This window comes from Acanthaster planci, linkage group LG13 (assembly GCF_054643075.1).
Source record: "Acanthaster planci isolate LZ-2023a linkage group LG13, COTS_SCS, whole genome shotgun sequence".
Lineage (NCBI taxonomy): Eukaryota > Metazoa > Echinodermata > Asteroidea > Valvatida > Acanthasteridae > Acanthaster > Acanthaster planci.
Window position 1 is genome coordinate 9650703 of NC_141789.1, and position 13017 is coordinate 9663719.

Here is a 13017-nt window from a genome sequence, read left to right on the forward strand (position 1 = left end):
AAATTGGACAAGAATGAAAAACAGGGATGCAACTACACCACATTACTTTGCCAGTGGTGACATGTTCCCGCTCTGTGTCTGCCTATTGTTCTTGGTTCAACTGGAACACATGAGCATGAGACAGAAGAGACACATTGTTAATCCACTCTGAAAACCAACCAGTCACAAACACACACAAGTGTGTATTTGCCTGCAACTGGGGACCCCCTATTGTTCCTCTTTTGTTTGTACTTTAACTTTTTTAGAAGACCACCCATATGTTTTGTACACAGTTGTCAATCGGGGACCCTCTGTCAATCGGGGACCTTATTGTCCGCTATTGTTCAGGGTCCCCAATTGAATGTGCAGAAACAAACTCACACACAACCGCACACCAACAAACAATTCCGTTGCGACTTTAAGTGGCAATAATGTGACTGACCTTCGATTAAGCTGTTGTCTGTTCAGCGGCACGTAGGCGTACGGATCATGCTTATCCTTCTTCTTGACGTCACCTTTGGCTTTCTGCCAGGCAAAATCAAACACAAAACAAGGGTAAAATGAATTCAATGCAGTGATTTCTGTTGGATACAGATGGGAAGATTTCTGTCAAAATCTTCACATTGTACATCAAGAAAATTCATACTGCCAAGGAAGATGTGTTTTTTGTGTGTATTTTTAAACTATATGTCCAATGACGGCAAAGAACACCACAGTTTGTATGCTTTGGAGTAAGGGCCTACCTTTTTAATTAAATTCAATGGTTCTCATAATTTTTGTACCATGAAGCAGGGTCGTTTAGTCGGCTCGGTTCTTCAACTAAAAATAATTCACAGCTTTGTGATCATAACTTCAATTTCAGTTGCTAAAAACTAAAGCACTCTACAGACTTGAAGGAGTCAGGCAAAAGCATGTTAGCCATCAATGTAGCATAAAACATGATTAGTGCCCTGCTTCACAAGTGTCTTCCACTCTGTCTATATATTATTATATTTTTGCAGAAAATAATCATGTTGATCATGTTGCAGATAAGGCCATGTTGCAAACAAGGCCATGTTGCAGACCTATTCCTTGTGTTGCAGACAAGGCCATGTTGCAGATAAGGCCATGTTGCAAACAAGGCCATGTTGCAGACAAGGCCATGTTGCAGATAAGGCAATGTTGCAGACAAGGCCATGTTGCAGACAAGGCCATGTTGCAGATAAGGCAATGTTGCAGACAAGGCACGGCATATCAAAACCAGCTGGAACAGGGCACAGCTACATGTACTACGAATGAACAAAGAGTGGAAAAATCCCATAGTCATCATTCATTTTGAAGTTTTTTGAAAATTTCTGATGAGACTGATGCCATCTGAAAGAAATTTGCCAACCTGAAAGACCTATTCCTCTTGTTTTACAAATTTAAGATCCACTTTGGAACGTTCAAGTAGAGTTTGAACAAGTAAGGTCTTATGCTACTAATTATGGTAATAAATCAGTAATTGGCCTCCGCCACAATGACACAGATTTTTATATATTACATCATAATTGATTTAAAGTTATATTTTTATAATATATATTTAACGCAAAGTAATTTAATGCACATTGAACAGTATCAATAAACTGATTTCAAGATTTATTTCTTCAGTATGGGCTGCAGGTGCAGCTCTACAAAACAGGCATTTCTTGTGAGAACGACTGAATTGTTGTAATTTTCACACCAACTATGGCCCCAAGTGTTCTGCTGAATAAATAAAAACTGGGCTTTTAATGACTGTGAGATGCTACCTCCCAGGTTAGCCAGGCCAGGTCAGCTGAAATCAAAGCCTGACGGCTTGATGGAAAAAAACAAACCACTCAAGGGGCCTCCATTTGGCTCGCCTTTCATCCAGGTTGACATGTTTTAGATCAGAATGTTTGGACACTTGCTCTTTGTACAAGTTTGGAGAGAATTTCAGGTAGAACGGCACAAAGTTTTCGGCAGTTTCTGGAACGAACAGTTCTTTGGAAAAGAGATTTGCGAAAACAATTCAGAAATGAATAACATGTAACATATATAATTTCAATGGACAATTCTAGACCTTTGTGTGACTAACCATGTGCAACTTCGGTGGACCCCCATAATATAAACCATATTTTGCCCAAAAGACACATTTACCTTTTCTGACTTCAAGAGCAAAGTACTTGCACGCAGTGCAAAATGCTTATTCAGTGCTGCAAGCAAGCACAGTATTTTTTACAAGTTAGGCGAGTCCTCTTTTTATAGACTTTTCACAGCTGGTCAGCAACAGTTTTCCAACAAGTAATTTGCAAATTCTCCATCTCTGCCTTTCAAACAGAAAGTTTTATTGGAGGACACAATGAGTGAGTGGCTCCTCTTTTCCAGGGGTCAAAACAAGTCAATTCATTCATAAATCCTGTTGTTTGGTTTGTCCAATGACAGCAAATCCTACAACAGCATACTAAACAAAAAAAGTCTGCAAACCTTTGCTTTGTATTCCCGTCCCGGTTCTTTCAATGTGCGCTTAGCAACAGCCACAGGTCTGTGGATACCAATGCCACCAGCTATGTGGGAAAACAGAAAAAAGAGAATTGCTTTAATGTGTGAATTGAGATTCAATGTTAAACAAACTACATTTTAATCGCATAAATGATGTTATGATGGAAAATATTGCTTAAATGGTGTTCCGAGAATGTCCGACCTAATGGTTGAAATTTTGCTAGTTTAATTGCGTGTAATAAGGAAAAAGAACCTCTCTGTTGAAATCTAATCAAACCGAAGAAAGGATCGACGTATGAGATCTTGTAGGGTGAGTATTTGTGACAGCAGAGCAAGGCCTTACTTTTAAAAGAGCCAAAACTTTCCTATGCAGGGTGCATTGTCCATGCCTATAGATCTGTAAGGTCCATCAAACCTTACAGACTGGAGGCAGTCATGCCATATTGAGGATTTCCGGTCACATGATTTTTATGGTCAGCGTTTAATTATCTGGATGTAGATAACATTCTGGTGTACAGGAAACTGCCAATAGAAATACACAGATTCAATTGTACACATGCCTCCACAGACATGGTACGCTTCCTGAAATGTCTTTGCCAGATATGTTACAACGCGTAACATATCATGTGTTCATTCCTCTTGTTCCACCACAGGCTTGACCACAGGCTTGACCACAGGCTTAGATATAGGCTTGACCACATGTTGACTACAGGCTTGACCACAGGCTTAGATATAGGCTTGACCACAGGCTTGACTACAGGCTTGACCACAGGCTTAGATATAGGCTTGACCACAGACTTGACTATGGGCTTGACCAAAGGCTTAGATATAGGCTTGACCACAGACTTGACTACGGGCTTGACAACAGGCATGACCACAGGCTTAGATAAAGGCTTGATCACAGGCTTAAATAAAAGCTTGATCACAGGCTTAGACACAGGATTGACCACAGGCTTAGACACAGGCTTAGATATAGGCTTGACCACAGACTTGACTACGGGCTTGACAACAGGCATGACCACAGGCTTAGATAAAGGCTTGATCACAGGCTTAAATACAAGCTTGACCACAGGCTTAGATAGAGGCTTGACGACGAGCTTGACCACAGGCATGACTACAGGCTTAGATATTAGATACAGGCTTGACCACAGGCTTAGATACAGGCTTGACCACAGGCTTCAGATACATACATGTACTTGACCACAGGCTCATGGCCACAGATTTCACAGACCCCCAGCAGTGTGGCCTTTTTGTGTAATGTTGGGCTGAAGTCCGTTAGCATTTGTACGTGGGTTATTCTATAAATTTGGGGTGCAAAGTGTGACATTTTTCCGTCCCTGTTACCTCTGACATGTATACCATCTGACAAGTTTGACAAGGGATGTATCACTGAAACTGATATCAAACTATTGTTATTTGACTCACAAATAATTTGCAGTACTAATTCAGGAAATTAAGCAATGAGTTTTAAACATTACAAATCAAATGCCAGACGTAACAGGGACATGTTTGTCTGAAACATTCTTCCACATGCTTTCTGTGGCGGTTTCCTCAACATGGTCAGCTGACATGGTACTACGTCAACTGACATCTATCAACCAATCAACAGCCTGTGGAAGATTTCTGCTTCATGTGACATCAAAGTTTCTAAAGTCAACTCATACTGGCTAGTAAGCAGGGTTAGATGGAGTTTGCATGTTCCCATGTATTATTAAAACATTGTTTCACTGCTGCAGTGATCACTCTAATCACTTTATCATATGATCTATCAGACACTGCGATTGGTTCTCAAAATTCAAACGATTTTGGCTCGTCTCCAACGTTGTCAACAGAAAATTTGTGGAAACACCAGATGACACCAAGACTTGGGGGTGGGGAAACACAGATCCTGTTTGCCACTTATGATGAAAATAGACTACGTGAATCTTTGGTCTGCTCTACTCAGTTTATACTGTTTCCTTTAATATATGTGTAGCCGATGCATTGTGGGTACAAATATAAAAAATGACAACCCCCCTAAAAAATTACTCTGAAATTGCCTGCATCCAGTTATGTCTCATTTTGCCAGAACGCTTCACAAATCACGCCGACGAACGTGTCATTTCATTATTGATCCAACGATCATTTTGAGCTTTGCGTGTACATTATACACGTACCTTGGTATTTTCTGGGCGTTTCGTTCTCATCATCACTCACGCTGAGGTCCTCAACTTTTCTCTTCCGGCCGGCCTGCGGGAGGAAAGGATTAGCGAGTCTGGTGATATTGGCATCATCAAATGTGGTGATACATGGCATGTGATTATGTGTGGGGGGGGGAGAACTGGAGGCAGATCTTTGGTCAGTGCAACAGTCAACAGGCTGGATGCGCTACAAAAAGAATGAATGTTGAACCCACAATGCACATGTAATGATATGAGTTTATGAGGTGACAGACAGAAAGTTTCAATCCACAAGCGAAGTCAAATGACTGCGCATATGGACGGATGGAATATTCATTAACTTTGCCTGCGATATGGAATGTCCCATTTTTGCAGTGTAGCCATGCAAAGCATCGGGATGAATGATTTGCGACACATGATCAATGGTCTATGAATCAGATTATCAGGGATAAATGAAGGCACCACCGCTGTACTAATTGTGCTGGAATGATCTTTTTCACAAGCCCCCAGACAACACTGAGTATACAGTACTCATAAGTAACCATCAGTAGAGGGCAAAAAACCCAATATATACCGGTAGCCAGTATACTTTCTCAAAATTCATTTGAACAGACTGCGGCTTGAATTGAGACTAGTCACTGGCAGTACACTAATCTGACAAATGGAATGGCTACGGCGGTAGTACCATGTTTGGTGGGGACACAACGCTCCAGCAATACCTGAAGTTACAGCCTTAGCATGTGTGCCAGGTACCGAGTTATAAACGGTTTCCAACAGCCTCTCTCGCCTTTGTCGGTGGGGGAGGGTAGTTTTTACACATAGCAGATAGCAATGATATCTAGTGTGACTTGGTGAATTCTCTGTACAGTCGAAGCCAAAATGTTGCCATTTTCAGGCCCTCCCAAACCTTTCTTGTTGCCAGCTCTTCCTCCATCAGTTCCTCCAGGTCATCCATCACCTCCAAGTCTTGCTTCTGGCCGGCACGCTTCTTTCCTATCTTGGCTCCTTCTCGTCCCTCCTCCTTTTCCTCTGGCTCAGCGATGATGAGACGGCCATCCGGCATAGTCTTAAAGTTGTGCCTGACCCCTGTGGAGGGCTTGTTTGACTTCTCATCGGGCTTGGTGGCTTTTTGGCGGAATAAAAAAAAAATTAAATAATTACAGATACTAGAATAAATGACTGCATAATGGATAAGATGGCTGGTTATTAAACAGATTGACAGAGCTGAATACAAATACTCAGTTGCATGCCTGTGCATAAAAAAAGAATTTCTAAAGTAGACTAATAAAGGCACTTTTTTCACAGGTACATGCAAGTGTGGTCTATTAACGTGTGGTCCAAAACTGTGACATTTTTTGGTGTCGCCGTTACACCTGACCTGTGGAACCTGACATGGAACTATCACTGAAACTGACTTCAAACAATATTCATTTGTTTGACAGGTAATTTGCAGAACTTGTATGTAACTCTACAATTGAAATCACCCTTGAAAAATAATGGATTTTTTCTCAAAAACACATCAGATGTGACTAAAGCACAAGAAACAAATGGCCCCAAAGTATAAACCGTAGAATGACCAATGTAGGAATTCTATAAATGTTCCATGGACTGAGTATTTGCAACACACCAAAATATTCAAGGGTGCTATTTGTATGCAGGACATATTTGACACTTTTATATATTATCATTCCCCTTCACATGTGCATACTCGATCCACACAAACCAGAAGAACCCTGCATTCATCGACAGGTTAACCACTTCGGACCGGGGCATTTTTCAACGTTGAGGATGCTGGGCCGGCATGACTATCATTTTTTCCGTTTTCAAAATCCTTCAACAATTCATCACTCCATTTAACAGTCGTTTATAGCCGCACGGAGTAATCTTCAGGCACTACTCTAAGTTGACAGCTGACCTTTATTGACGCCCGAATATTTCAGCCAGGCCTGCAGCCTTGTAAACAGAGCCCAGATTGTGCGGTGTTATACAGCTGTCTTTTGTTCACGAACCTGGCTCAGTGCACTGCTGACCTCTTTTCAATAGGGGCCAGATTAGCATGCAGCGGTGCTGCGTGGCTCATCGCTGTGGTGGTGGAGAGCTTTTGTCCCCGGTGGTAATCCGCTTGCTCTAAATACCCCAAACCCTGGTATACGGTTTCTAAATAACGCTGGATTATCACCACTTTTGAGAGCGAAAAATGCCGGTCATGCCCAGCAGCCTGGTCTTTTGTTTGGAGTACGATCTTTTGTTACAGGGCCCTGTTTCCTTTGTCCGAGTTCGGAGACCCCGGCCACACATATAAACCATACGGCTCCGATCCCGGAGTCCCCGGCTGGTAGTGGTTAACAGACTTCAATGCTTTGTAAACAGCGGCTGTTTCAATTTAAAAAAAATGATTTTGTTTCCAGTTTAGAGACATAAAACGACCCTTCATTCATACATTCAAGAACTATTCATTTGAGGAACTTAATCATTTTACCCAACCGTACTCACTTTGACTTCAGTCGTTACTAAGACAAAACAGTAAACTTCAAAGATCTTCAAGTTAAGCCATGTTTCCACTGCGCTTTTCCTTCCACGGCCACATGGAAACTTTACTGCAACATTCCTTTATTTAACCCTTCTGCGCATTCCCACTTGAACATGTTTTAACCATAACGGATTTACGGAACGTTTATTCACTGTGCGAGAAGAGCTAAATGTCACATGTTGCAAGCACTGTGTAAACACCTTTAACCTGAGCGGGATGTGACAAAATTGGCAAAATCTGATAAATTCAGCCAATTCTGCCACGTTTTAAGTGTCAACTGATTGAACTAAGCATGACGTACACCTGCATGTGTCTATGCTTTTATCTGGTTATGCTTCACTGTATGTGAGCACCATATGCTGGTGTGCGGTACGCAAGGAAACTGGGAACCATACAACCATTTTCGCGCACCTGCTGTCGATCTCTGTGTAGTGGTGAGCTGTCCTGTTTTGAGGTTTACAGCATATTTGTGATAAATCTGCATCATAGAGCTGTTCCCACTGGACTTTTTAGAGACCCTTTTACCTTACCGTGGAAAGATTATGCAACCACTTTTGGTCTGGTAGTTTAACATCTAGGTCATGGTAAATTGACAGGAACATCAGTTAACCGCTATCCCCACTGGATTCAATTTTGTCACTCTAGTACAGTAACTTAACCGAAAAAGTCCAATACCAAGTACTCTCTTGGAGACACTGGGATCCAGGAAGTCAAGGGGTGTGTCCTCCTGCTGTCCTTCCTTCAGCCAGGCTGCCCCCTGCTTACTGGCCTGTTGCTTCTTGCTCTTACGTCCTTTGACCTTCTGACCTTTACCCTTGGCTTTCTCTTCCTCCTCATCTGTTTCAGACTCAGAGTCCTGCAGTAGCTCATCAATACTGTGCAAAAACAAAATTTCTAAAATCATCCCCACTTTGGCAAAGCGATTCGCTACAACCCAACTTTGCACCTCCATGTGACAATGCAGCTTTTGCTTTCCTATGTCCTTCTGAGCAGAAGACAAAAATTTACATGTGCGATACACACTTTTTTTATAGGGGAGTGTTGTGCCAAGATAGATAGGGACCGATCTGGGAGAGCTGAAGCTAGCAAGGCACCCACAAGTATGCTCCCACTGCCCCTAAGCATCAAGCGAGGTACTCACGTCTCTGGCTTGGGCTTGCTAGGCATCAGGGCTGGGGCTTCATCGCCCTCCTCCTCTTCGTCGTCGTCTCCACCTCCGGATTGCCTCTCCTTCATGGCCCTGTGTCGCTTGGTTCTCTCCTGTTTCTTCTTGATGTTTTGTACCATCTTTTTGTGGTCTTCCAGAACCAGCTTGTAAATCATCTCATATCTGTTTGAGGTTGACAGTACATCCCGATTGTTGTCAATTTGCCCCCATTCATCTGCCTTTTGTTCCATTTCCTCAGGGCACTCAAACCCACCTTTAAAAAGGTACATATAGTTATTCCCCCCGTCCCCTGACACTTTATAGGCCTGCCAGCTATTGGAGGTACATGGCAACTTCATGACTGTATTCTTTTCAGTCCAGTGGCTGGGGCTTGCCCCCTCCCACTTTATAGGCCTGCCAGCTATTGGAGGTACACGGCAACTTCATGACTGTATTCTTTTCAGTCCAGTGGCCGGTGCTTGCCCCCCCCTTTATAGGCCTGCCAGCTATTGGAGGTACACTGCAACTTCATGACTGTATTCTTTTCAGTCCAGTGGCTGGGGCTTGCCCCCCCCTTTATAGGCCTGCCAGCTATTGGAGGTACACGGCAACTTCATGACTGTATTCTTTTCAGTCCAGTGGCCGGTGCTTGCCCCCCCCCTTTATAGGCCTGCCAGCTATTGGAGGTACACTGCAACTTCATGACTGTATTCTTTTCAGTCCAGTGGCTGGGGCTTGCCCCCCCCCACTTTATAGGCCTGCCAGCTATTGGAGGTACATGGCAACTTCATGACTGTATTCTTTTCAGTCCAGTGGCTGGGGCTTGCCCCCCCCCACTTTATAGGCCTGCCAGCTATTGGAGGTACACTGCAACTTCATGACTGTATTCTTTTCAGTCCAATGGCCGGGGCTTGCCCCCTCCCCCCTTTATAGGCCTGCCAGCTATTGGAGGTACATGGCAACTTCATGACTGTATTCTTTTCAGTCCAGTGGCTGGGACTTGCCCCCCCCCCCCACTTTTAAAACTGGTCCACCGCTGTTGCCCAAGGTGTCCCCACGTACAGGAACACTGGAATTGAAATCTAATGTCTTATGGAGACCTAGGAGAAGAGGCTGAAAAGATCTCCAAAAGACAGTCCTGAAGATGATTAGATCTCCACAAGGATTTCTGACATAGATATTTGGAAATTACTCAAAAAGAAGGAATTTTTAATGTGTCATTATTTGTAGCAAATGGAAGTACGTTAAATAAGGGAGATCAGAGTTGGCTGAAATTTCAACCGAGGAAAGTACCTTTGGTTTCAATGGGAGCATTTTGAAGAAAGTGTTTCACAATCAAGTATTTTACTGCACGAGAACAAAGCATTATCCCTCCAAGGATACAAATTTCGCGCTAACCTTACATACCTAGTGTGGACTTGTGACATGTGTGAACAAAACATGTCCACACGAAGCAGGAGAGGAAGACATTCTGTGGACTTACATATGTCTACAGGACGTTTCCCCTTCTCTGAAAAAGAAGTTTAGCGGCATTTTGGGGTTGGGTCATCAATCGTAAAAGGAAGAGGAATAGTCAAGGAAACCTTGTACAAAAGGCCAACTGAAAATGGTGTTCCTACTTCAAGAAAAACAAGTATTTTCACTGAGTTTTCTTAACTGCACGAAAAAAATGGAATGTCCACACTAGGCAGGTAAGGTAAGTGTGTGTGTGTGTGATAATCTGTGCGTTCATCTTTCTTTGAGCTCAAAAGTACTTGTACATGTTTACCCAAATCATTCCCTTTCCAATTACAAGCTTATCTCACTCAACATATTTTACCCTGAAGAGACAGCTGAGCAGCATCAAGAAGGGGGAAAAGAGAGTATGGAAAACTGGACTATGATCAAGAGCAACGTGCAAACCAAATAGTTTTAGTCAAGAAAACATTCTGTGACAAGAAGAATGCCAGTGCCGTAGCCGTCTCGATGCGAGAAAAAAAGAGTTAAGCTCGCATCCTTGCATGTGTTCAGTGTGATACCTCTTCACGATAGCATGGTGTCTTCATTTATCCTTCACTAATCATTAAAAAAAATCGTTCCAATTTTACTGGTCCTTTCAGTATTTCTGGGAGTTTTTCTGATGACTCACCCAAACTTCCTGATAAATCTGGTGTATATCGAGCGGATTGGTACCCTCAAGTTTCGACGGTTTGTGTTGCCCATTCTTGCAATATGTAAGATCTGTTACAGGAAAAACAAATAAAAACTTTTTAAAAAAAGAAAAGAACTGAACTCTGTGGTGTCATTTGACATCAACTTGAACTGGAATAAGCAAACTGGTGAATGAAGCACAACAAATATTGACTTTCACAATCTTGAAATTTACATCAAAGTGCACTGGGCAACACAAGGGGAAGTGTTACAGGGAAGCTGTTTCTGTCCAGCAGTAAGTTACACACTGTGTGGGCTCTCACGTGTACCAGTGTTAGTGGTATTCAGGCAAAAACTTACACGTGCATGGCTTTAATATGTTACGTATAATTAGTTGAAGGAAGCCTAGAAATTGGGCTGCTGCCAGCGGGGACTTCCATCCCTGTTTGTGTCATCTTCCAAATGGGATGTAGAATTCACTTGTCAAAATGGAAGTCTGCCACGCACAGGACGATACTGGGTACATGTAGTAAAAGGATGTGGGTTTTGAATTGGTGTGAGATCTGAATTATGAAGGCCATATCCACCAAGATTGCATTTGGAACGTGTTTGAGTTCACACCCTGCAAATGATCCTGTCCATTCCAAATGCCAATTCACATCCTGGTGTGCTCCGCAGTGCCAGACACCACGCATGGCAATTCGACTTGATATTCCTGAAGTTTCCAATCATGGCTATGGATAGATTTATATTTCACTTAGCACAGAGTATTTGTAGACGGAGAGAAGTAATCTCTGGTCATCCAACAAAGTAACAAGGACACATTAGGAATCCTGTGGGATAATATATTAATGATAATGATTATGAAGCAATGGAAAGTGAAGAACAGAGGGAAAGAACACTGTAATAAGGATGTTCACGGCGAGAATCTTGGCAGTGCAATGACGACAATGGTATTGATTGAGAAAGCCACGTCAACAACTGTTGCTGGTGATTGATGATGAACTGAACAGAGAGGACATAGAGACATTAATGAAGATTAGAAAACATCATGTGATGCCTGTGGCAATAATACTGACAAAGATCATCTAAGCGGGCCCTCTGTGTGAAAATCGTATAATGAGGAAATATCTTAGTTGTCATCTCACTCACCAGCTGTTCCACATACTGAGCCAGCGTGACATCTTCCAAAATTGTAACCAGAACCTTGACCAAGCCCAGGGTGGGGCTGAGAATCTCCCTGGCCTTGGACTGTAGAAGGGTACAGACTCCCTCCACCAGTTGGCCCAAGAATGATCCTTGGACGACATCTGCAGAAGAAAAAAAAACAGAAAAGTTGGTACATGTGAAGGACTAGCAAGATTTTGGAAAAGTGATGTGTGTCACATTCTCAGCCGAGCTGACATGCTGTAGTCAAGACCTCACAAGTCTACATGTAGCTTACATACCAGTCCATCGCATCTCATCCAGTCCTGTAAGACAGTCAAATCTAAAGCTATTAAAATTCACACTGACAAGGGCATTCTTTTAATTGTCACTGTTGGTTCAGGTTTTGATTGGGAAGTTGCTTTTGATCAGACTTGAATTTTCTTTGTCACTGTTTGACTTGCGACTCTCCCAAACTGTATGGGGGGGGGAGGTTATGGGCACTGGCACCAAGCACCTTTCAAAAGTCGGAGGACATCCACTGGATCACTAACTAATGTGAGAGCGATACCCCATTTGGAACCAGGAGGTTTCTGCAGTGCAATCTGAGGCAATTTCTGACCTCTTTAGCAATTTTTGTAGCCAACTCTTCTGCAAGATTTCTTTTTGTTTCTCTTCACACCTCACTGCTCTCTACACACCATATAAGCTGCCTCATCTCCGGACCCTGTGCAGTCTCCTGACGACGGACAGAGCACACTGTCTGAAATGCTGAGTACCACTGGCTCTTTTCAGAACCCCTACATACTCACAAAAGAGATATATCCATGGTGCTACCACAAACCTACCTGGTTCAAAATAATTCTTATCATTGAAAATGATTTGTGCGTAAGTTCGGAATCATTTTGTTCGTCATTGCCACTTTCCCCCCTAAGAGGAAAGATTTGGCATATACTCTGAAATATGAATCAACTGTAGGCCTACTTCCCTACATTTTCATTTAGGGTCAGGAAGAAAAGTGAAAGCGGGGGGGGGGGGACAAACATGATATTCCCCCTCCCCTTTAAAAAGTATGCAGGGGGAAACTAGTTTATTGAAATTTTAAACAACTGCAAAATTGCACATCATTCAAAAAAGACTGTACCAAGAGCATTTCCCCTGCATGACTGCTTCAGCAGAAAACCATCTTCATTCTTCTGAATGAAGTTGAGTTTTTTACTGGTGTGTTACCATTCATTTCCCATTGGTGGCTCCGATGAACACTGCAATTCTGGGCAAATGTCCTGTTCAAGGAGTTTTTCATTGGCATTCTGCAAGTTTTTTTCCGGGGCAGTTTATTCTAGCAGGTATCAAATACATCAATAAAGGCCTGCCGGTGGCAGGACATGGTCAATAATGGTATTGTGGAGCCAGTAATGACCGATCCAACAGACTACTGGCCATTT

At 42.7% G+C, this 13017-nt stretch overlaps 1 protein-coding gene across 1 annotated transcript in view; it reads right to left on the bottom strand.

Moving 5' to 3' along the window:
* The window catches only part of rrp12 (ribosomal RNA processing 12 homolog), a 65469-nt gene that overhangs the window by 1265 nt on the left and 51187 nt on the right, over positions 1-13017 (bottom strand). The window contains exons 19-26 of the mRNA XM_022251001.2: positions 11579-11736; positions 10425-10516; positions 8291-8479; positions 7825-8024; positions 5527-5744; positions 4617-4689; positions 2446-2525; positions 422-504 (exon numbers count right to left, since the gene is read on the bottom strand). Coding sequence (XP_022106693.2) covers positions 422-504; positions 2446-2525; positions 4617-4689; positions 5527-5744; positions 7825-8024; positions 8291-8479; positions 10425-10516; positions 11579-11736 — 1093 coding nt within the window. The remainder of the gene's footprint in view (positions 1-421; positions 505-2445; positions 2526-4616; positions 4690-5526; positions 5745-7824; positions 8025-8290; positions 8480-10424; positions 10517-11578; positions 11737-13017) is intronic.